A 23,359-nucleotide genomic window follows, 5' to 3' on the forward strand; every position below is an offset into this window, starting at 1 on the left:
CTTTGCTCTTGCCATCACTCTAAAACAAGTGAATCTTGGTCTGACCTTTTTCCAAAACTCCGGAGGCTCTTTCAGATACTTCTTAACAAACTATAACCTGGCTGTTCCATTTTTTACAGCTAACTAGTGGTTTGCAATGATCTGTCACACGGGTGCTTGGGGGTTTTCCTTCATTATGATGAGCATTCTTTTTGAATTTGACCTCAACTATAGAGGTCTTCCTTGGCTTACCTGGCCATTTTGCAATAATTGAACAGTTGATTTTAGTAAGCCTAAGGTCTGGTCTATGTCTTTGACTATTTTTGTCTAATTTCTCTGCCTCATAAAGGCTTCCTTGACTTTCATTGGCACAACTCTGGTTTTCATGTTGAAAAACAGCAATAACAACCTCCAAAGGCAATCAAAAGCCTAGAATCAAGAGTAGATTTACTGAAAACTCTAAGCAAGCAATTGAACACACCTGGCTAATCAGAAAGACCAGTGAAGTCATTTGTCCCTAACATTACGGTACCCTGAAATGCGGGAACTATGTATAAAACGTGCTGTAATTTCTACATGGTAAAATCAATGTATATATATATATTTAAAAAATACCCTTTAATAAAAGCAGAGAATCTGCACTTTTACCAAACGTGAATTGTTTGATTACAAATCTACAATTGTGGAGTACAGGGCCAAATCAAGAAAAATGCACTTATTTATTTATTTATACATTATGGTATTGACCATCACAGTTTTCCCTGTGTCTGTGGGAAAATGTAAGTTGTTTAAACATATCAAACAGGTAACTGTATTGGCTTGGAGACTGGCTGAAAATATTAAACCCACCCAACAAGCATTTTTTTACTTTAGCTTTTTTACATGCAACACTTAGTTTTGTTGCTTCAACATCTGATGCTGAGATATATAACACTCTGTAGTGAGATAAACAAGAACTGGGGGAGGTGCTGCTGAAGGGTCTAAAACAAGCGTTCTCTCCACAGGTCCCTCCTCTCACCTTTCATTATGTCCATGAACGTGAGTAACATGCAAGCGAATCAAACAAAATACACCTGCTTATGAAAATCCCTTCTGTGGATGTGTGGATGTGTTTTCAGAATGACATCCTCAGGTGAACACCATTTCTGATGAAATGGCATATTTCAGCTTAGTACATTTGATCTGTACATGGTCAGAGCGAGACAGAAATGTTTTTTAAAAATGATCATTTTGCTTTAATTGACATATTGTATGATGGCTAGGTACATTAATATATGCCATCTGCTTTATGTCAACCAAAATGTGTCTTAAAGTCTTCCCTCTTCATATACAGTCTTTCCTCTCCCTTGGCTGTTTTTTTCCATGCAGCCATTGAGTTTCGTCCAAAAAGAAACAAACTCTTTTTGATTCTTTAATCATCTCCTTGTTTACTAGGAATTTATCGGTTGTTTGGCATGTGCTGTTATTATTTTTAAGTATAATTAGAATTCTGTCTGCCAATTCAAATAAGAATTAAATATTAATCCAGTTCATTGCTGGCCCTCGTTGAGTTGACTGGTCAGTATCCACACAGAATTCACACAGTAATCATCATGCAATGAGGATCCCAGTAGTCTCGGGACTCTGGTCTGCTGGGACCAGTTACACCCATTCTTTAGTCTTAATGTCATATGCGAGCAGCTTGGCTGTGGGACTGCGCAGAGAAAAGAAGTGTGCGGTAAAGTAATGGGAGTGAACGGGAGCTGGCATTATGATTCGCCATTCCAAATTTTGTAATAAATGGGGATAATCACAGCAGAAAATGAAATGGTACAGAAGGGCTGACCGGGGAATTGAACAAGCCCATTGCTTGCGAATAGTCCCACAATTAATTTAGCAGAATCTACATTCGAGGGCAAACCCCACCTCCTCCTGCTTGCCTTTGATGACCCATTATAGCACAGGGCTAAATATATGGCTTTCAATTAGGTCACAGCAGATCCTGTCATCCACTGCCCTACTATTTGTCCCTCATTTACGATGTCATATTCATAAATAAATAATGAGCCATCGGGTCAACGGTCACGTCTCTGATCTACTACACACACCGCCTGTGTTAAGAGCCAGCTTTGTCATGGCTTGCTGTCTTCTGTAATGTCTTACTGTGCGTTGTCATGGCACCAGGAAAGCACTCCTACACCTTGCTATATATGCCCACTCTGAATGAAGGCTGTGATTTGGCTTCAGCCAGTGGGTCCCAAACCCCAATCTCATATAAGAGTTATTGGAGTTTCACTGGGTCTCTTCCCTTCCGAAATCGCGTAACGAAAAACTTTTGGTCATGTAGTGTATGTGGACACCCCTTCTAATTAGTGGGTTCGGTTACTTCAGCCACACCCATTGATAACAGGTGCATAGAATCAAGTGTACAGCCATGCAATCTCCATAGACAAACATTGGCAGTAGAATGGGTCGTACTGAAGAGTAGGCCACACAAGCTCACGGAATGGGACCGTCAAGTGCTGAAGCGCATAGCACGCAAAAATTGTCTTTTCTTGGTTACAACACTCACTACTCAGTTTCAGCCTCTGGAAGCAACTTCAGCATACAAACTCTTCACCGACAGCTTCATGAAATGGGTTTCCATGGCCGAGCAGCCGCACACAAGCCTAAGATCACCATGTGCAATGCCACGCATCGGCAGGAGTGGTGTAAAGCACACTGCCATTGGACTCTAGAGCAGTAGAAATGCGTTCTCTGGAGTGATGAATCTTTCACTATCTGGCAGTCTGATGGACGAATTTGGGTTTGGCGAATGCCTGGAGAACTTTGCAATATTGTATATTGTGTATACATGCTTGTGTCGTATATTTGTCCATGTCTGTTTTCATTATTTTACCATGCAAGTGATGGGGCTGAACGATAGTTTCCATTTTATGTATATTTAAAGAGAAATATTTTTTAAAAATACTTGTTTTTCCTCACTCTGACACTCTGTTCAAAATATTGACTGTTCTGTGATGTATTGAGGCCCCCTTCCTGATGGTACAGCTATCCAGCAAACACAGTAATCCTGCATCATGAAACAGGGCCCTGACTGTAATTAGCTGGAATAGTCATAGAATAAAGAATAGCCTTATAGTTTACTTTAGCACTGGAATCCTATACAACTGTTTGTTCCATCACAAGCATAATTTATCATTAACAACTACAACATCATCAACAACAACAGCAACAACAACAACAATAGCCGCAAGCGACAATTAACAGGGAAGTATTGGGAAAATGGTACACAAATGTCTTATGTATCATCCTGTCTTAAGTATCATTTGTCGTGATGTAATGAATCACAAAAAACACCTCACACAGATGAATCTTTGAATGGAAGGATTTTGAATGTGGGCCAAGCAGTTGAGTTAGAGTGAAAAATATGAAAAATGCATGCTTAATCTGATGGTGGCACAACAGAGCACAGCTATTTGTCCATGATATATATTGTGGATGTCAGACAAACAAAGGAATGTGAGTTTCATCCAGGTCATACGAGTTATTCAAAGGTTACGCACCATATCTTTTTTATCCATATTCACCAGAAATTTTGAAAGTGTTTTGTAGCCGAACACATTGGATTACAATTATTATATTCATAAATTCTCGGCATACTCCAAGTGGTCAAAATCCTGTGTTTCATGAACAATGACCCACTGGTCTTCAGGAGTTCATTCAAACTTTTCATTTTCAGCCCAAAGGTCATGACAATCAGTTAAACAGTGTAGGGTGAGTTTGAGGGAGAAAAAGTTTTTCAAAAACCACAAAATTGAGAAAAATCCAATATGGCAAAAAAAAAAAAAAACATTGAAAATTCTGCATGCCTCAAGGAATTTTCCAAAAAAGAGATCATGTTTGTAGGCCTTATAGTTCATGAGATACAGGCCAAAATGTAAAACAGCTTGTTATAGCGCCAACATGTGGTCAAAGAGGATGGGATTTGGTGACTGAATAGTGAGTGATATTTGCAGGCTATTCACCAAATTTAGTAGCTCTATGCCTTACGGCAAGATCCAGATACTTTTAGGGCAGACTGCTACTACTACTACTACTACTACTGTTGTTGTTGTTGTTGTTGTTGTTGTTGTTGTTGTTGTTGTTGTTGTTGTTGTTGTTGTTGTTGTTGTTGTTGTTAATAATAATAATAATAATAATAATAATAGGGACCCATAATAAGAAAAATAATTATCAGCATCATCACCATCTCATCATCCCTCACATGAATACTTCAAGAGAGAAGGTGTAAATTATTTTTTAGAAAATATCAGGAACCAGTCAAGTCTGCATTCGATCGAATCCAAGCAAGCCGTAAATCAGTTGCCATTTCATGTGCTACCACACGTGATGTTCTCAGAACATGGCATACACGTGAGAGGCCATGCAGGCATAGGCAGGAGAAACCATGTTAGAAACCCAGGAAGTATGGGGACATCCGTGACATTAGAAAATCAAAGATATATTGCATTCTTAAAAATGCATTTTGCCTTCCACCATTATCCGCGTATTTAAACGCGTAACTGACAAGCACAGAAAGGTTGAAAACACTCCAAAACACGTTACTATTATTTTCACTGATTGTGAAAAGAACAAAGGGGCATATTGATTATTGCAGTTTGAATATGTAGCCTAGTTTTCTGATGTACACATTAAAAAGATGCTGTTTCGTTAAACTAGGTACACATTGACCAGTATTAGATCTGTACTTCTTGATCAAAACAGCTATTTAGCACGTATATAAGTAATGTCACGACTACCATCTGGGTCAGTCTCAATAATAGCAATAGCGGAGAATACGTATATGTGAGCTTTAACTTGTATTTCCAGTTGAGTGCAATGTTAAATATGCCTGGCAATATATTTCAGTTCAATATAGTACCCGTTTTATGCTTAAAATATCGTGCCATGTGTTGATCTTTGTGGTTATATCTAACTTCATTATATTACAATCGCCCCTGCTTTAAGAATGGTGCAGTCGCAGCATGCCCTCCCCCTCATTCAATGGTTCAGACAGTCATGTCTATTTAGTTCAAACAATTTGAACGTCGAAGAATGCCTCCTGATGAGAAGTGAACTTTTTTAATGAGTACCAGACGGAAGTTCTCGCTTAACCCTCTTTCGGTAGAATAAATAATCGAAGCATTTTAATGAGTAATGTGTGGAGAAAACCCTTCTTTTCTTAAACGTTTGGTTATAACCTGACGAAGAAGCCCATGGATACAGGTGAAAAGGGGAGGAGACGGAAACAAAGTGTGCGAGCCAGCGGCTCGGTGCTAGGGTTGAAGAATGAAAAAATCAAAAAGGAAGAGGTGCATGTTTTAAAATCATTGACTGTAGCGAATACAGAAGACAATGACGTTCTAATGGAGGATGACCGCTATCCCGGCAGCTTTCGTAAGAGCGGGAAATTGGAGCGTAGGGTAATGGCACCGAGATACAGTTTGTTGCGAGAGGTGGGACGAGGAAGCTATGGCGTGGTGTACGAGGCCATTGCGCGGAGGTCGGGTGCAAGGGTAGCGGTAAAGAAACTTCGCTGCGACGCTCCTGAAAATGTCGAGCTTGCGCTCGCCGAGTTTTGGGCCTTGACAAGCCTTGAGAAGCGACATGAGAATGTGGTGCAGCTGGAAGAATGCGTTTTGCAAAAGAACGGTTTGGCACAGAAAATGAGCCATGGGAACAAGCGATCCAGGCAGTATTTGCGGTTGGTGGAGACTTCACTTAAAGGTAAATTCTTAAAAACAATGGCCAGCAATCTGAATCTGTTTGCTACTCTCATCGTCACAATTGATTTCAGTTGTTTTAATGAGAAGTGCTGGGAAATCGTTGTAGTCCCTGTTTTATCAAATACAACGGTGACCATTTGAGTTGTACTGCATATTTAATCGAATATAAACTGAACACAAAGTCTAATAACTGAACTCAAATGTCCAAAGATTGAACATATGTAACTGTTGGCTACTTTCAAGGGAAATAAATGGACAGTTGTATCTGCTTTAATAAGCCACGGTATGCTGCTGAATACTTGCTGTGTCACTTAGTATCACCCATTGTTTAAACGAGTCTTTAATTTTACTCTTAGTCTTATGGTGTTCGGGAATTGCTGTTAAAAATTCCAGTATTTATGCAGATAAATGTATTAAATCTGTGGTTGTGAATATGTAGTCAATGCTGACAGTGGTATATCCGTTTTTATTTTTTAAATTCAGAGCATGCTGGGATAGTGGGGTCTCGAATTATGTAATTTTCTGGAGGGGGATGGGGGGCTTTGTGAGGGTCTTGTAGAAGTTGACTCGGTATGGAAGCGGCTCTAATGGCGATTGTTGCCTTCTTTCATTTGTAGGCCTCCTCTTTAGTTGGTTATATAGGTGTTCCAATCCGGCCACAACACTTGTCAGCGGATTAAATATTTATATTGATGTACACAGAGGCGTTGTCCTAAAACAGGTTGCGTTTATTATCTGTCGCTTCTATCCGTTTTGTGTCTTAAGAATTCTTGTACCCAGGAAGCTTTGTATTGCGTTTGGCTAACGCTCTTGGCTAAGGCGCTTTGTGCAGTTCTAATCAATGCCGTCCCTTGTTCGGGCGTTGCGTTTAAGTTTAAATAGGTCAGCATTTGAAAACATACACTGATAACAAATGTACTTCCATTATGACGAAAGCGTCGTGTTACATTTATAGACTGTGTAAACCTTATTTATGTTCCACTGAGGCTGTGAATTTTGTGTCGATTTAACCCTGTTTAAAACCATGTGTATGACAAGTCATCGAGAACTGGTATAAACAAAGTGAATAATCCCCGGTCACTTCTATTGTGTTGATGTGTTCACTCACAGCTGACTTCACTTTGTTTAGGAAATGGCTCATATTCACCTGTGACCCAAATAATATTGAAGAATAGCTATCTTTGGAGACTCTTAATTGTTTAGATTGTTCTGCTGTATGAAATATGTTGGCAGGCTGTTGGCAAGGGTAAATTTGGACTGACTTGGTGATTGTTTATATTTATTGGAACAGTAGCTGCCAGACATACAGTTTCAGGATCTTAAGCTTAAATGTCTGGAATAAGTAATGTGAAGAAATTAAGTCCCTTTGGTGCTCTGCCTCTTATCACTGCTGCATCAAGAATGAATTCTAGCTCTTTCAAACTATTAACCCACTTTTTTCCAATTTGACACTACTCTCTCAGAAACTAAGCCAAACTACCGAGCAGGGGAATAGGAAAATCACCTATATTTGCAATCACCATTAAAAAAACCGCTAGAAACACTGAACCATACAAGATCTTTGTATGATTTAGTGACTAAGAATTATAGATCCATATCTTTTCAAAAACTCTTGGTTTTAAATGGGTATTGCTTTTATTGCTTTTGTGCCATGTTTTGATATGCTGTTGTCTGGAATTTAGCACAAACTGACAGCAGTATGAGTCTGCACAAATTAAAAACGTTAAAGCACTTTGAACCATTTTGCTGACTAGCTAAAGACCGCAGATTTGATTATACAAATAGAGCTGAACGATTGAGCCAGTATAATCTGCATCGGTTTTCTGCAGCGTGTTTTATGGGTATATCGGGGTCATGTAAGAGAAATCTGCTCACAAGTTGAAGGCCCATTTTGTTTTTCTGAGCTAGTTATGAGTAGAAATCTTAATTTCTGTTGGCACAGAAGGACTTGGTGATGGAGTATGAGACTTGTGTTCAAAACTACTGTGATTGTGACACTCCTTTAAACTATGGAGGTTTTGAAAGCAAAGCACATTTAGGTCTAGGAGAAACTGGTTCTTCCAACTCTAAGCCCACAGGTAGTTGGGTGGAGGAGTTACAACTTGCTGCTGAGTCCGCCCTCGGCTCCTTCAGGAACACCTGCACTGCTCAGGGTGGTTAAACTATAATCGCACTGAGAACAAGATAAAGCTGGCATGCTATGTCCTGGGAGACTGACCACTTTTGAAGGGTCTTTATGAGTGTTGCAGAACAAGTAGGCTAACTGTTGTAAGACCAGGACTATGAGCACCTGATTAGACCTTTCCAGGTTCATAATTTTGAGATGCTTAACCCTTTGACCTACAATACAGTACAAGACAAACTATTCATACAAGTAAATGTGGCCAGAGTTTTGGACCTGGATTTATTATAGCATATTTATATATTATATATTTATTATCTTTGAATAAATTAATAAAAATCCCAAGTAACTGTGGCACATTTTACTTGGGAAAACATTTGGGGAGGAGTTGCCAAGCTATGGAGCAATTTTGTGTTTTATTTACAGTGGGTTTTCTAGTGTTGTAAACCCAATTTAAAATGAGACTCTGTGCACACAGGGCAGTCTCATCAGTGATATATCTTATCTACCTGAACATGGTCCAGGTTTTTGACTCCAAAGCACTTTTGTCAGTCAGTGACTGCTTTGTCTGATCCCATTGCAGGTGAGAGAGTTTTGGGGTACCCTGAGGAGCCCTGCTACCTGTGGTTTGTGATGGAGTTTTGTGAGGGCGGGGACCTCAACCAGTTCATCCTCTCTCGCCGTCCGGACCCCCGAACCAACAAGAGCTTCATGCTGCAGCTCACAAGTGCGGTGGCCTTCCTCCACAAGAACAACATTGTCCACCGGGACCTTAAGCCGGACAACATCCTGATCTCAGAGAAGTCGGGTGCGCCCGTACTCAAGGTGGCCGACTTCGGCCTGAGCAAGGTGTGTGCGGGCCTGGGCGGGAGGGAAAAGGAAGGGGAAGACGGGAGCAAGAACGTCAATGTCAACAAGTTCTGGCTGTCATCGGCCTGCGGCTCGGACTTCTACATGGCCCCCGAGGTGTGGGAGGGCCACTACACGGCAAAAGCGGACATCTTCGCTCTGGGAATCATCATATGGGCCATGATCGAGAGGATCACCTTCATCGACGCCGAGTCCAAGCGGGAGCTCTTGGGCACGTACGTGCGGCAGGGGACCGAGATCGTGCCAGTCGGGGAAGCGCTCTTGGAAAACCCAAAGATGGTGCTCCACATCCCCCAGAAACGCAGGACTTCTATGTCTGATGGGATTAGAAAGCTCCTCCAGGACATGCTGGCGGTCAACCCCCAGGACCGGCCCGACGCCTTCGAACTAGAGAACCGAATGGACCAGGTCACATGTGCCGCGTGAGGTTCAGAAGTTGAGTGAATGCATTCTTTGTTTTCCAGGTACCAGTATGATTATTTATATATTTTCAGTGTTGTCGTCGTTGTGGTAAATCCTCATGTCATTCTCTTGTGCTTGCCTTTGTTTTTAATGTACTGGTTTTTACTACTTTTAAATGTTCCCCCCCAGTGGTTTATTAAATGTCTCATTATACTATATGCTAACCTTGTGAGAGTTTTGTTTCCTGGGTGACAAGGGAGTGGAGGTGTTGAAAGCAATTAGGAATGGCAATTGTTTAATTCCCATTACAAATGCTAAAAATGATTTTCACCAGATTGAAACTAATCTGCAATACACTGGCTGTCAGAAGGGATGCTAGGATACAGACTGGCGCACTTCAATATGAGGGCGAAGGTCGCGGCGTAAGCGGCCCCTTACATGGGAGGCTGCCCATGGGGACGGGATGTTCTGTGGCTGCCAGCGCACGAGTTCATTGAGGAGGCTTAATTGGGCGTCTGGTTCTCTGGCTGTGTTGGCTACCATGCCGCCGTGAGCAGATGTGCTCTCTCTCTCTCCGTCTCTCTCTCTGAAACCATATCCCAGGAGCACAGCGTTCCCCATTGCAGCTGAGGCCCCGCCTCTTAGCCTACATTTCAGGGTTTTTTTTCCTCCCCCTGGGGCAGGGGTGGGAGCAGACTGTGTGCATAATCTAAATCGGCTGTGCTCTGCACGGTTTTGGATCCTCTCCTGCCTTCCCTCCCTGCCTTGCCCTCATCACCTGTAACAACCAAACCTCCCCGAGCACCGATGCTAATCAGGTCTCTGGTGCGCTGAACATGCTTCAGCTGAAGGCGTGAGCCCCACGGGCCTTATTTATTGACGCAAGCGCATATGTTTTATTCCCATGCAAAAAATTTAGGATTTGTATGAACTTGATTTATCATTTTATCTGATTTCAGTGTCAGCTTTTGGGTATTGAAAATGTTTTGCAGAAACCTTTAATATCAGCATAAGCAGCACTTGTAACTTGCTGCATTTGGTGTAAGAAAGTGGTTAGTCCAATATATGTGAGGAAAAATGTTTTTTTAAAGTGTTTCTGCTAGCATTGCGTATGGGAACACGCATTCAAGGAAAAATAGGCTAATTGTTTTTATTTAACCTTTATTTTACCAGGAGAGTCCCATTGAGACAGAATCTCTTTTACAAGGGAGACCTGGCCAAGAGGTGGGGATAGTTGAGAACAAAACTAAGACAATGTCTTCAAACTGCCAGAAAACCTCCCTTTGAAAAAATGTGATCAAGACGGTTTAAGACTCTTATGAGGCTGAAACCCAAGATGGTAATTAGGCTCTGTCTATTGTATTGTCTTCTGCTTTCATTCCTTGCATCTTGATGGCTCATTAACCACACCCTGCCACCATTCAGCCACAAGGGAGTGTTCGTATGTGTGCTGTGAAACGTGTGTGAATGTTCCTGGTGAAAGTTTGCTTTCGATGCATTGTTTACGATGCACGCTGCACGCTGTTGACCATTAAATTTGTGTGTACGCTTGATAAGTAAGGCCTGGACTTGACAGGTGTTGCTGGAAGTGTTATCCAGAAACCGGATTTCAGGCAGCCTGTGCCAAAGCGTGGCTTGTTCACATCTAACTAATGCTGTGTTTGACAGTTGGCTCCCACCCTTAAACTCACAGGAACATTACTTGTTGAAGAATTGTGTGTGCTTGTGTGTGACTTCCTACTACACTGAACATTTGCTGCTGCAGCGATTAACGTAAAGGGTGATGCCGCGTAAAGAACTTGTGCGTGGAGTTAAGTAGCAAAGGGCTTATTTCTGTGGTGGGTCTCAATGGCGATCTGCAATGCAGTGTTCTTGCTACATTTAGAACACTCGCTGTATTGGGGCCAGCCCTTAACTTCCTTCTGCCTGAAACTCTCAGTTTATCATGGCCATTCCAGAGAAACAGGAGCTTTGTAAAGTGATGCAGATCACTACAGAAGGATAACCCGGCCAGAAAAATGTGAACTCGAAGTTTTAAGCTCCTGGCACTCAAGAAAATTACCTTTAACTTTCAGTGGTTCTCTAGCAAATTTTAAAAAGGTGTGTGGCTGTGGCTGTATTTTTCTAACCACCAATAAATTAACTTAAGTTGAATGATCCTTTTCCAATGTCTGTTTACCATTTTTTTTTATTCTATGATCATTGAATTGGCAGAAAATATCCAAAATTGAATGAATATCTCTACGTATCTTTCTCTCTACAGTTTTGTGTCATTCTAAATTTTATTTTAATATTTATTAAAATGAATGTGTTTATCCACCAAAGAGTGGGAAGGGGGCTCCCCGTGAAGGGGGTGTTCTGGGTAATCTGCTCTCCCTTGGCAGTAAGCCTACACGTGTGCCTCCCACTGCTCCTACAGTGTTTGTACCGGAGAGAGACCCTTGTAACTCTTCTGGTGACAAATTTTGTACGGTTTGTGCCTTCCAAGAAATGGCCTACAGATTTCACACCGGAACAAATTATCACCATGCCTCGCATCCATTTTGAAGTGGCCTTACCGGAAGTACGGTTCTCTGAATTATTAATTCGATTTTTTTAACCTAGGGGGGCAGGGTTATATAGACTCCTTTGTGTAGTAGGTTATACGATTATGGGTTTTTTTTGGTAAGGTTGATCAGTGTTCTGGTTTAACTTTTTTAATTTTTTTTTTATATATACCTCCCTCCAAGTTCACACACTTATTTTTATTCCAATGTCTGTGGTTTTATGAAGTGTTCATTAGCTTAAAAAAATCATTGATTTCAGTCATTTATTTGTGGTAACTGTTTCTGGTAAAGCTGTCATTTTAAACAAATTGGTCCATGATGATAGTGTGTCGTCATTTGACATGTTATTGCACTCCGTGACTTCACTCTCTTGGATTCCATGCTTGTATGTGATTGTGCATAAATGCCATACGTTTGAGAATGGCAAGGTTTATTTATGACTCAAAAAGGTCGTGTTTTCAGTAAAACAGGTCGTGTTTTCGTGTTTTCAGTGGGGGCTCTCTAGGGTGTGTTCATGTATGTGGGAAAAGAGCCGGGCTGTCTGAGGAACAGCAGGCGGATGGGGTGAACGAGGGCAGGGCAGGGCAGGACAAACCACTGGCGCTTAGAAACACAGGCCCAGCATTGCATGTCAGCAGCTCTGTAATGTGAAGCGTCATGCTGTGTTCTATAGGGACGTGGGGGTTAAAGTGGAACGCATTGCAGCAGGTGTGCAGAAGGCCTGTGTTTGTGTCAGGCTTGTGCGGCGCAGCGCCATGAAGTTGTCACCAGTCAGTATTTATTCGGTCCGTTTATTTGCAGTTCGAAATACACTGCAAATCAAATTGACCTATCTTCTTTGAAGATTTGGAAACTATTTAGGTAGCATTTCACTCACCCCCTTTTTCCCCTTGTGGTCCCATTCATAAGAATCACTTGTTTCTACAGTTCCACTCTTGACACAGCTTTTGAGCTATGGGAAAGGGAAGGATTAGTTCATTTCTGATTTATTTCTTGGTGGGATGTTTGCTAGTTTCAATGAACTTTGCAACAGATTTAACTTGACACAATTTAAGCTTTTTCTGTATTTAGTATGTGACTATACCCTCTTCACCTCATTTCCCCAATTGCCTTCAGTTTCCTTAACAGAGGTCCTCTCAGTCCCCACATCACACTGTAGGATATCATTTTTGTGATATTGTACTATCCTCAGACTTGCTGTCTTTCTGCCACCAAAAGTAGTTGGGAAGGGGAATTTGGACCTGACCTGACAGAAGAATTTTCAGAATAAACTTTTAGGAGGGTTAGTTCTATTTGCTATGAAAAGGGAGAAAATGGAGTGTATGTTCTTACATTAGCTCAATGCGAAAGCTGTTGTCTGGACAACATTATTTCCAATAAAAATACAGCCGCTGGATTTATACAATGGTCTCAGTCATTCCTAGGTAACACATTGAGCACTTGTTGATTCCTGGAATAATGCTGCAAGAAGCAAAGGCAGTTGGACTGATTGAAGCAGTTTCCAAAAAAAAAAAAAAAAAAAACCTATTCATGGATCTGTTTTTGAGGCTGTTTTGTTTCTGACACAGCTCCTGAGCCAAAGGGTTTTCAGTTTGTTTGATATCCACAATTTTGGCATTTTCTAACCACATCTGAATTGCATAATGCTAGACATTTTGGAGTGTGTTGACCCAAGAGTATGTAAGAACCTGTAAACTTTACAAAGTGAACCAAACTTCACACAGCAGGTAATGGGGCTTCAGTCTCTTTATTATAATGGAGGCTATTTTTTTCATTGTCAGCATGCTTACTGAAAAAACTTTGTTTATGATGTGTGTATTTTTATGCAAGCCTAACAACCTATACGCTGTTAGGAGCACAATTTAATTGGCTAAAATGCTTCAGTCATCACTAATAGCTTGCCATTGGCTGGCTGTGTACTGGGGAGACGTTATGACAGATCCCATTGGCTATACTGAGGAACTGCTTAGCCAGTACTGGTCAGAGAACCTCGTATGTGGGCTCATCTAGGTCCAGAGAGTATATATAAACTGGAGATGGTGACATTTCATATGTACACAATACTCTTGGCGTGTATGCAATGGCAAATCATTCAGCAATGATAATTCTTCCAGAGAAGTGCTAAGTAAACAATGGACATTCAATCAATGTTTATCTGAGTTGGCATGTTTTTGAGGACCAAAAACTACTTTGGATTTCATGTACTAGGCCCTTGCTGTGATAAGGACACAGATTTTTCTGTGATTTGTTTCTGGATTTCCGAAATGCATAGGTGAGGACGCCCCAACCCTGCTTTGTCTCCCCAAGTTACGAAATAAGGAACCATTGTTACTGTTTCTAGAGGGAACCATGCGTTTTAAAACCTTGAAACGGTATACTGTGTGACCAGATTGATTTGAAAATTTCACCGTTAAAAAAATTTGAATTAAAATTTATGAATGCAAATAAACCCACTCCTTGCACAACCTAAGGGGGTTAATGGACTGCCAGGAGAACTGATGGTAAACTCAAAACACTTGCACATGATGTAATCATAGGGCAGTTCATGGAAAATAGATTTCTTTGGATTTATGAGAAGCAATTATAGGACTTTACTTTTATTACGTACCAGAAATTCTGTTAGCCGATTGTTGGGTTGGTTTTAGTAGCTAGCAAGAGGAAGGTCTGAAACCAAACCAGGAGTGTGTGGCAGGACAGGTGGGTGAGATGACTCAACCTGCCGTCCCTGTGGACGCACTGACCCTGCAGGAATTCCACTTGCAAGGTATGACCCCTCGTCTATTTTTCAACAAAGATCTGACCTTGTTGCCACGCCAACACTGTATGTTCTCCCCAGGACTCTAATCTCTGCTCTGCAGACAGTACAGGGCGAACTGTGCGTTGGTAATCCTCTGAAGAGGTGCCCGCTATGCCCCGCTCAGTGCTGTGTTATGATGCACCCATAATCACTTGGCCTGTGTTCAAGTCTGGGTAGGGTGAAGAGTCTACACAGCAGTTGCTTGCCTAGCCCACTGCTTCACAGATACGTCTATGATTGCTGTAGTGCCATTTGCCCCACTACTTGGTTAATGTTCTGTGCCTTCACAGAAAACTAAGCTTAAATGTAGTTAGACCAAAAACCAAAACCTTTCCTGATTTCCTTAGGTGGGGGGAGGATAGGGCTTTCTCCATTGCAGCCCCATCTCTGTTGAACACTCAATCACTCCCCACTTTCAGAAAGTCTCTCAAGACTCACTTGTCAAAAATAGTAGGCTTACTACTTTTATTGCCTGTTTCTAGTTGCCTAGTTTTATTGTCCTTATGTTGTATGATTCTAGTTTTTCATGTCAATGGTTAATCTTCATTTAACCATTTCTATAAGTGCTTCAGTGTTTGAGTTTTTTTTCCCCCTCCTCTAATTGACTAGCGTAGTCATGAACTTTAAATGTACTTTTCTAACATTACTTTCTAACATACTTTTCTTTTAAAGAATATTGTCTTTGCCATTTGTGCTCTGACTTCTAAAGCCCTGGCATTCTGCTGAGGTATGCACATTGTCAAGGAGGGAGGCCATTTTAAGTTGACGGAGATATCTCTGTTTCTAAAATGGGGTTGTACTGAGCTGGGATTTTCCCTAACCCGCAGACCACCTTGTAGTGAATTTGCTGATTCACTGAGCTTCTTGAGTGCACTGCCTAATTGGATTGGAGGCCTCAGACAGCACACATCAATCCACAGTGGTGGAAATAATCAGTAACTTCCTTTTGTGTTCCTTCTGAATATCCACTATGCAATTGTGGAAATCCAGTTTCGGTTTGGGGCCATCGTTGGTATGCAAAGTACGAGTGGCATGGATTATTCTCTTATCATAATGATTGCTTGATCTTGAGGAGGCTGGCTTTAAACTCATCACAGATTGCACTGTTATCACTTGTTTTGTTTGACTGGCAGACATGCCAATTGTCTGATCATTCTGTCCCCATTGGCTGGTAGTTCCGTTTGCCTTCATTGTCTTGTGTGGTGGTTTTGTTCAAGTCACGTGAATGAATTAAATTGGTAAAAATCAATGAATCAAAATCAATGTTATCAGCGCTTCGCTAAACGTTGTACAAGGCAGGTTTGATTCCCCAGTAGGACACTGCCGTTGTACCCTTGATGAAGGTACTCAACCTGCATTGCTCCAGTATAACTGTATAACTGGATACAATGCAAGTCGCTCTGGATAAGAGCATCTGCTAAAAAAAAAATGCCTGTACAAGCTTTGAGAGCAAAGTGCTACAAAGGCTAGAGAACAAACTGTTCAAAGGAAAGTGCTCATGGATTTACTTTACCTCAACATTCCTTGGTTTTGGGTGCAGTGAAGGAAGAATAAATCCATCGACTTGACCAAATAGTAAAAGTACAAATTCTGCACAAAAAAACAAGCGCAGTCCTGTCAAAATGGTTCCACTGTTGCTTTTCTTAATTTTGAATCAAGCAAAACAAATGAAAACGGTTTGAGGGAAATTTATCTAAAACATTTAAAGATCTGGGATCATCTTTTGCATAATGGCAGTTGGTCACCTTTCTTTGCTCTACTACTGTTCCACTGAATTAAATATGTCCGTCTGGAGAGCCAAGCCTCCGTTATCTCTGTTTACTGAGAATAAAAGGGTATAAATTATTTATAAATTTTGCAAACAAAGCATTATTGAGCATGTGATATTTTATAAATGTATTAAGATGCAATAACTGAAAGGGCAAAGAATAATATATAATGAATTATGGGTTCCACAGAATATCTGAATGTGGAGAAACTTAATTGCACTGAAGCGTAATTGCTGAGTCACTGGAGAGAGGGCTATTGCATCCCTGCCGTGTGGTCATTTGCATTGGCCACAGAAATTAGTTATACATTTGAACTTTTAATTTTAAGGTTCATTTACTGTTAAATACGTACAGGTGTAAATGGAAACCCATGTGCTTGGCTTCAAATTGAAATGCGAAGAAGGCCTTCTGTGATAAACAAAGACCTGGCGCTGGCTGAAACTGAGCTCACTTTTGGGGAGTCTGCGGTTGAGCCAGGCGAGCTGCCTTGGCAGCCCTCCATTTTAAAAGCCAAGCGCACTGCAGTTGTTTACGTCCGAGGCTTGTGCTTAAATACAACAGATGTCAGCCTGGATTCGGACGCGTTCTTTGTGTCGCAGTCTCGCTGAACCCTTTGAACTTACGCTGTGAGTGCTTGGTTGCGCAACGCTGAAAAAGACCCAGCGCTCAGGCCTGCTTAAGCCAACGCCAGCCTTTTAAAAAAAGGAGATCTATTCATAGCCCGTTTCATTCAGAAGGAAGGGAAAATCTGGGAGTTTAAAGCGCGTCGGCTGAGGGTCGTGCCGGAGGGGAGCCGGAGTGAACTGGAACCCGCCCGGGTCCTGTGGGTCTATTCCTCTGTGAGAGGCCCAGAGCTTATTCTGCGCAGAGCAAATCCCATCCTTAAAATGCTTGCCTGTCCTTTGAGTGCTGCATAATTTAACCCGATGACGGTAATTACATTTGAGTAGCCCAACAATAAGGATTATTATCTCTCTTCTTCCTTTTTTCCTTCCACAGTGAAGATGTTCATAGTGGGTCCCCATTTCTTACACTAATCAGATAATCTGTGGTAATGAGGTAAAATGTGTGGGGGGTGGGGGTGGGGGTGGGGCAAAATGCTATTACCACCACTAGGTGAATGTAGCTGCTCATGTTCCAGGTTTCTGTTTGTCCTTGTTCTCTGGAATCGTGGCATTTGTAGCTGAATTAGTACATTTTTCTAGCTGCGTTTGATGCATAATGGTCCTCGGTTATCCTTGTTGCAACTGCAGCAGGTTTTTCCCCCTAAATCCTTCTCCCCCATGCATTATCGCATAACATCCACGGACATTGACATTTATCCTCCATTTGTGCTTTTGTTACACAAGTGTTTTTTCTTACCAATGTCTTTTTTCTCTCCGCAGATTTGTTTACGTCCATTGCCTGAGGTTCTGCTTTTTTTTTTTGGGAGGTGGAAAAAGGGACTGATCTTCTGAACTGTGAAACTTCCACTGTTAAATGTGAAGAAAAAGGAAATGGAATAGCCTAAATGGAGCCACTTGAGCATACATAGGACACAGGAAATGGGATATCCTATGCAATGCATTTGCACAAAGTCAGGTTTATGTTTTCAAATGTGCATTTTTTTCAAAGCCTACCTAATTAAAACTGCTTTTTGAAATTTGTTTACCTTATTTAGCATAGAACTTATTTGTACGTGGTAATACTGGAATAGCTATGGATAACCTAGGGATTCATTTCTGTGATTATGTTGAAAATTGAGATTTCTTTTGTTTGTGTTTGCCATTGGATATTGTTTTATTTAGGCCAATTCATAACAAAGTCCTCTGCTCCTATGGGTGGGTTGGCTTTTGGATTGAGCCAGTTTTAACCATTCTCACCAAGGGTTCTCAGAGCAAGGCCACCTAGTCACATTGTATATCGAGTCATTGTCCCTGTATTCAACACCTCAGGACCAATTTTGTCATTTTCACCAAGTTTTCTAGTCTTCCCATGAAATTATCCTTTCATGTTCTTGTTGTCGAGAAAAAAAAAAAAACACTTTGATCATTTCTGCTTGTAGATCTGTGGTCTCAAAAGCCGTTACTGAAGCTCATGTTTTTGGTGTATTTTCCAAGTTTACAGAAGTATGATGCCCAAGGTAAAATTTCTGATTCAGTCTGTAGCTGAAAGGAATTTATGAATGTGAACTGTTGAACATACATGTGCCATTACCTTTATTGTGATTTTGGTAACAAAAGACATTCGTATTGAAAATTGAAATTAAGCATGGCTTCTGTTTTTACCCCTCTAACCTTGGTGCCTTGGAACATTTATTAGTTAGATGAGTGACTAATTTGTCAATTTTTGCATGCAGTAAATGCTCTTTTCGCCATATTTTGCAGTTTTTTTGTTGAAGGTGTGCATTTATTCCCTCAGATGCTGTTTTTAAACATGAGAGATTAAGAATGATGAATGATAACTCTTGGATGCCGTATAATGATGGATCGACCTGTAGAGATTTAATCTCGATTAATTCTTACCAATTTTTATGTTTATTGAAACAATTCCTTCCAGTTATTCATTCATTGCATTTGCCCACAGATTACAGTACGGTACAGACTGTAAAGGGATCCGCTAAACTGGAATACTTAAGCTTGTTCAAAGCTATTATAAGTTACTATTAAGTGTCCTGCTTGCAAGTATGTCTATATGCATAATGGAACATATTCTTTTCCAAGTGGGATGTAAAAATGTCAAAGGCAAGCAATCTAACTGAGTTGGGATTCAATCAACATTTGTTCTTTGACTTATAAATACATGCAAGTGCCAGCTCACCCTTTTTTTGGCTGGACTGAAACAGCAGGGCAAGCCCTACAAACGCGAATGTCTGTGACTGAGTGACCGAGTGATGAAGTTACACCATTGGTCGGCCAGATGAAGTATGTTAGGTCCAGCCATATACTAGGTTTTGACCAGGTCTTGTTTTTTTTTTTTTTAGAATTTTATTTTGGTTTGATAGCTGAACTTGCCAAAGGGTGTTTGTAAAAAGAGAAATAAATAAAAACACTTGCATTTTAACTATGATTCCAAGTTAAAGACAAATTTTGACTATTGTTTCAATACTCCAAAAAGGAAAAAAATGCCTAAATTGAATTGTACAGTGTATATCATAACTGGTAATAGTAGAGTAGGTTCACTGAAGCAAGCTAATATCAGTTTGAATAAAAACTGCATGGTGTTATAAAACGAGAGCTTGCTATCAGAACTCTTAATATAGTGCTTTGGCTTGATTTCGTCAGTCTACCCCAGTATCTAAAGGACACAATTATCTCCTTTGATTGGATTGTACAGTAGGATTAAGTTTAACGAGCGGAACACTCCTACTACTAGCTATATGGGATCAGTTTCAGTTTGTATGGTCTTTCTCATGTTTGTATTTCACTTCCATTTATTTAATGGCCTGTACACATTTGCATCAATGAACTGTGATGGTGGATTGAGCTCATTTGTATTTTACTGCGTATAGCCACTAGACCTCTCACGGCAATGCCTCAAGGAATGTCGAGTCGAAACTTGTGAAGATATTTCAAAATGTAAGCTGTTTTTCGATTCCTAAACCTTTTTCTGCAGTTAGCCCTTATGTGCATTTGTTTGCAGTAGAATTGTTTACACCCAGACTATGTGCTGTTGATCACACTAGGCTGAAATGTGCTTTTGTCCTGCATCACAGCTCAGAACTATGTGATTTGCACTTTGAATGGACATGCGTATTCTTCAGGACCACAGACACGGATCACTCCAATCAAACCACAGATATTGTTATACCTCCCTGTTATGTAACACTACTAACTTAACAGTACTACATGCATGTCATTTATCTATTTGTAATGATACCTCAGGTTGGAGCAGTTGGAAGTTTTGGCTTCTTTTTCTCCAGAGTGACTGGTAGATGTAATGCTATTAAAAATGTCTTTCAATCCTTCCGGTCGCTTCTCCAGCTTGCCTCGCATGCCCTGCTATCCCAACATGCCTTGTGGCCACAAGAAATTGCATTGAAAATGAATGAAGGCGATGTAGTCACCTGACAAATTTGCTTCTCGTTAGAGGGTGTGTGGCTTCACCCTTACACCAAAAGTGGCACTCCTGCAAGGCGCGATTCTTTTGCTTCGACTACCAAGTCTTCCATAACTAATTTTCTTTATCGTGTTATGTTCCAGCTTGGATAGGTAGCTAGCTAAACAAGCTGAAAACCTTTTTACCCAAATTGCTAACTAGCCAGAGTTACGTTCTACTTCCCAACTCCATAGCCAACAGTTTTTAGCAGATAACTGGCTCAGTTGACTTACTTAACTAGATACTTGGGTAGCTAGTTCAACACTCTGTTAACTACTTAGTACATTGGAACATCATTTCATAACACTGTTGGCTAGATTTGCAGTGGTTGCTGATAGTTTTATTGCAGCCAGTTAAATGTTCTAGATCTGGCAATAATTACAGAATTTGCTGTACAGGCTTCTACACACACATGTGCACATAACCACCTTGCAAATGCATTTAGATGGCTATCTGCAAGGTCTGTTTTTTTTTTGTTGTTTTTTTCCCCCAACTTGCATACTGTACAGAAAGCCAATGAAATCCAAAGTGGATCCCCTCGGACTCAAAATGAGACACCAGAAGGGAACGCCCACCTTAGGAAGTTGTCATTTTCAGTGCCAGCAACGCATACCTGCGACACTGCGCAGAAAAATGCTTTTGGTGTAAATCCGGCATAAGCCTTGAGACATGATTCTGATTATTCCTTATCTGGTACTACCTCATGGACCATGCTCCTCACAAGATTTACTTTGCTTAAGCTATCGAGTGTACTTCAGGTATTACATATTGGCTGAGGATAGAGGGGGCAGAGATTTAGAGGGAACCACAATCCTGTTGTGCTAATTTGATTAATGCAGCTGTAATGAAAGTATCAGACTGGTAATGGGGTTCGGTTTCAGATGGGTCAAACTCAACAGACCAGTATTTTCTGAAGTTCCTTCTGTAGTTATGAACCTGACGGTGCTGGTTCACAGTTGCATTGAACAGATCTGAAAGACTGGATTTGAAGTCAGTGGACAGAACTCTATCTAATTCATGGGAGCAGTGGTTTTCACTTGCTCAGTCTGACTGCCATGTTCTCGGTCTCAAAGCTAATTTGGTCTGTGTACAGTTTCTGTATTTCTGTTGATTGTTCATGAAGCTTGGCTTTTTGAAAACATTGCTTTGTAGGGGTGTATTTCGTGTGGCGTATTAAGAGTGCTGTGTTTTGGGAAGAGCTCTTTTGCATGAAGTCTAACAGGAGCCTACATCTGCCATTGTAGAACCATGAAACACATTCTCTGTTAATATTTGGAGATATTTGTTGCTTGTTTTAGCCATTTTGATTTGCCATGGGTAACATTTAGTTCATCATTCAACTTTTAAGGATAAACTCATTCTAATGGCCACCTGTTTTCCCAAGCCTCTTTCCAGTTTATTGTGCTCTTTAGTGCATTTGCATATATACCTCATAATTCAGACTTTAGTGCTCACGATTCTTTTCCAATTAAGACCGAGAAATGTCTAGCATGGGCTTCCTATTGTGTGTCTTTTACCGAAAGGATCGGTGCAGATTTGGCCTGTAGCGTCTGCTTGTTTAATGATGAATCTCTACTGTGAGTGAGTTGAGGTTGAGCGATTCTGCTCTTTGTGATTTATGTGGAAATTATTCAGGTGGGACTCCGCAAATGCATTTACTGTTCCTATTTACTTTTCAGTTTATGTTCACCAACTGAAAGCTTACTTAGAGCTCAAAACCCTTGCGTCACAGTCTTGTCCTTCCCGACCTTGTAGGTTTTGTCTGTTGCATGACCACTAAAGTGTGTGTAAAGTACGTGCTTTAAAATGGCTCTCTCCCGATGTTTTGTGAATTCCCCATTGCTGCTGGTATTTTTACGTCAGTTTTAGCAACGGTCTGAAAGGTGAAATGCGTTTGACTAGCACAGCACTCTCTGGTGTCATTTCCTGTTCTGCAGGACGCACCAGTGACCTCTGACCTCTGGCACAGTATTGGGTTTTCTCTTGCTCCATGTGGAAAATTAACTTGACAAACTCCTATGCAACCTCCTCTCACTGGAAAAACACTGTGCAAAGCTTTTTTTAATACTCAAGCTTGTACGCTTCTGATCAGCTTCACTTGGTTTGGAGGAGCACAGTATATTACAATGTAATGTGACATTCTCCTTTTAAAAGTCTAATGTTATGGACAGTTTTGGCTGAAGAACTGGAGCCAAAATGTGTTGGTGATCAATTTTGTTGTTTTTGTGTTTGTTTTCTTTCTCCTGTGTAAATAAGTTGACTTCTGTTTGTCTTAATAAATGATCAGAAATTAAACTGGTTGTGTATTGTCATAATTGCCGTGACTGACCTGTCTTTTTCCCCTCCAGTTTGAAATTAACGGCCTATTAATATGGAATGTAGAAAGCACACAAAAATGGTAAACCAAAGGGGCAATTTCAGTTCAACGTTTTATAGGCTTAGCTTTGTTAATCAAACAAATCAAAGCCTGGCGCTCTAGGTTTTGAGCCCAGCTGTGCTGTCTGCATCTGCGTGAAAGTAAAGTGGCGTACTGCCCCGTTGTCTGAGGTAACACATGCTTTTCTGCACTTGGTTTGGAAGCTATTAAGGGCTGCAGTGCCACAGGCGAATGGGAGGGAGGGGGAGGGGGAGGGGGAGGGGGAGGGGGAGGGGGAGGGGGTGGTGGTGGTGGTGACGTTGCTGTGGCATGACCCTGGAGAATCCCACGGCAGGTCAGACAGAGGACAAGGCTGGAAAAACACGATCTCTGAACTGCAAGTCTTCGCCTGGTGTGCAAACATTTCATGGCTTTTATTTATATTTTAAACAAGTGATGTTTTCCCTTCAGTAATTTGTTTCATGCCTTATTACTTGTGGACAGTTTTTAAATCTAAAGTATATTCTCTTCGTATAGAATATATTCCTATATTTTTTTTAATAATTAAAAAAAATGTTCTTTTTTTTTAATGATCAAGCTTACTTGGTGATGAATTGGTGATGGTTCCTTGTATTTTTCTCATCTGCAGTCAGGCTAGTGAGAGGACGTGCTCAGCCAAACGGGCTTTATCGGC

General features: G+C 40.9%; 1 protein-coding gene across 2 annotated transcripts; it reads left to right on the forward strand.

The window, feature by feature from the left end:
* The first annotated feature begins 5,001 nt into the window (after window positions 1–5,001).
* On the forward strand, window positions 5,002–22,604 carry LOC118211321 (serine/threonine-protein kinase 35-like). 2 transcript variants are annotated; one of them, XM_035388456.1, is made up of 3 exons: window positions 5,002–5,727; window positions 8,432–9,182; window positions 17,618–22,604. In XM_035388456.1, exons 1-2 carry the CDS (start codon window positions 5,217–5,219, stop codon window positions 9,142–9,144), a joined length of 1,224 nt encoding a protein of 407 aa, XP_035244347.1. In that variant the 5' UTR covers window positions 5,002–5,216; the 3' UTR covers window positions 9,145–9,182; window positions 17,618–22,604. The 2 variants fall into 2 exon arrangements, with proteins under 2 accessions (XP_035244347.1, XP_035244346.1); XM_035388455.1 differs by lacking the exon at window positions 17,618–22,604 and having other exon boundaries at window positions 8,432–9,338.
* The last annotated feature ends 755 nt before the right edge of the window (window positions 22,605–23,359 follow it).

The sequence above is a fragment of the Anguilla anguilla genome, chromosome 13, assembly GCF_013347855.1.
Source record: "Anguilla anguilla isolate fAngAng1 chromosome 13, fAngAng1.pri, whole genome shotgun sequence".
NCBI lineage: Eukaryota > Metazoa > Chordata > Actinopteri > Anguilliformes > Anguillidae > Anguilla > Anguilla anguilla.